Source organism: Echinops telfairi, unplaced genomic scaffold (genome assembly GCF_000313985.2).
Source record: "Echinops telfairi isolate 266 unplaced genomic scaffold, ASM31398v2 ScPeMD7_7458;HRSCAF=8496, whole genome shotgun sequence".
Taxonomy (NCBI): Eukaryota; Metazoa; Chordata; class Mammalia; order Afrosoricida; family Tenrecidae; genus Echinops; species Echinops telfairi.
In genome coordinates, this window is record NW_022111358.1 from 26465931 (window position 1) to 26467959 (window position 2029).

Sequence of the window (2029 nt, forward strand, 5' to 3'; positions counted from 1 at the left end):
CGCCGGACGGGCCTCCTGCACGCACTCTCCTTCAGGGACTCGCCCTTCGGGGGGCTGCCCGCCTTCAGCTTGGCCCAGTCCCCTCCATCGCTCCCACTGGAGGCCTCGGAACCGCCCAAGGCTGCCCGGCCTGAGTCCAGCCCCCGGGCTCTGGAGCCACCGGCAGAGGAGCGCCGCCAGGAGGTGGTGTTAAGACAGAAGCCCCCCACGGGCCGCAAAGCCCAGCTGCCCCCCGCAAGACAAATGAACCTCGGGTTTGGTGACGAGTCCACTGAGCCAGAGGGCAGTGAGCGAGGGGAGCGGCCAGGCAGGAAGGTGGCCCCTTTGGCCACTGCTGAAGACTCCCTGGCTTCCATCCCCTTCATCGGTGAGTGATGGCACAGGTGGCGGTCTTCGGGGACTTGGTTGTCTGTGCTCTGTTGTGTCCACTCACCTGTCTGTGTGCTGTGGGCAATAGTCAGAGCTGGCAGGGTCATTGTGTTTCTCTGTCTGTTTTCCATTCATCCATCTGTCTGTGCATCCTTCAGTCCAACCATCCTTTCTTTTATCCTACCTTTCATTCTTTTACCCTTCCAGTCATCTTTTCATTTAACATTTTCTCCTTTTTTCCTCCTACCTGCCATCCATCTATCCATTTATCCATCTATCTGTCCAACTAGCCTTCTATCCACCCATTCACCCATCTATCCATCCATTCCCCCTTCCTTCCATCCATCTATCAAGTCTCTGTCTATGCATCCTTTCTTTCATCCACCTATCCATCCACCCATCCTCCATCCATCCAACCAATCTTCTATCCACCCATCCTTTCTTCTACCCACCCATTCATCCACCTATCCACCCATCTATCATCCATCCTTCCTTCCTTCCATCTATCCATCTTTCCTTCCATCCACCCTTCTATCTATCCATCCATCTAACCTATCCATACACCCTTTCTTCCATCCATTCTTTTTTCCTTCCTTCCTTTCTTCTTTCCTTCCTCCATTCACCTAGTCACCCAGGCACCCAGTTAGCCATCTAACCTTCTATCCATACACCCATCCACTTTCCTTCCAAACATCTATCCATTTATCCATCCACCATCCACCCATCTATCTACCCACCCACCCATCCATCCATCCTTCCTTCCTTCCACCCATCTGTCCATTTATCCTTCCACCCACCCATCTATCCATCTTTCTTTCCACCCATCTAACCATCTATCCATCCATCCATCCTTCCTTCCAACCTTCCTTCCTTCCACCCATCTATCCATTTATCCAACCATCCGTTTTACTTTCTTTCAGCATTCCTTCCTTTTGCCCTTTCTTCCATCTTGATTTTATCCTTCCTTTGTGCCTTTTATTCTTTGTTCCTTCCAACCATCCTCCATCTCTCTGACAAGGGTGGTGTCATACTCTCCTGGAGTGTGTGGTCCAGCGCGTGGGGAGGGGGGATGACGACAACCAGACAGCAGCTTCCGGTCGGCAGGATGGAGTGGGTAGTTCTAGGAGAACAGAGGAAAGCAAATCACCCGGAGTGGGGCATGGGGAGCAAGGGGGAGAATCTTGGGGAAAGAGCATTCTGGCTGAGACTTGAAGGATGAGAGAGTGTTAGCCGGGAAGGCCCCTGGGCCAGTTTGGCCTAGAGGGCAGAGGTGGATGTGTCCCCCTTCCACTCCAGCCCTGCTCCCCCGTCCAGGAGCCCGGCATCCAGGCCCCCATTTAGGGGATGGGTGGCAGCTGGGTGCTCCTGGCCTCCACCCCGCCCAGCCCACTCCCTGGACACACCCCTTAAGCTGCCTTCTCTGTCATCTGCCACCTTGACTGGTTCCTGCCGGGAGTTTCCCAGCCCTGCCTGGGGCTGTGGGCATCGCTGGCTAAGTCCAGCCAGCGGGAGGGCTGCCGAGGGAGGACCCCAGGAAAAATAGATGCTGCAATGTTTGCGGCTAAGGGGGCCCTTGTCACCAGTCTTGGAGAAATCCAGCCCAGAGCGTTCCAGGAGCTGGGCAGAGGGGCCCCGTGGCTTGCTCACAGAGATGTGTGTG

General features: G+C 55.0%; 1 protein-coding gene across 1 annotated transcript in view; it reads left to right on the forward strand.

The window, feature by feature from the left end:
* The window catches only part of ARHGAP23 (Rho GTPase activating protein 23), a 61523-nt gene that overhangs the window by 9175 nt on the left and 50319 nt on the right, over positions 1-2029 (forward strand). The window contains exon 6 of the mRNA XM_045299327.1: positions 1-367. Within this exon, the coding sequence (XP_045155262.1) occupies positions 1-367 (367 nt within the window). The remainder of the gene's footprint in view (positions 368-2029) is intronic.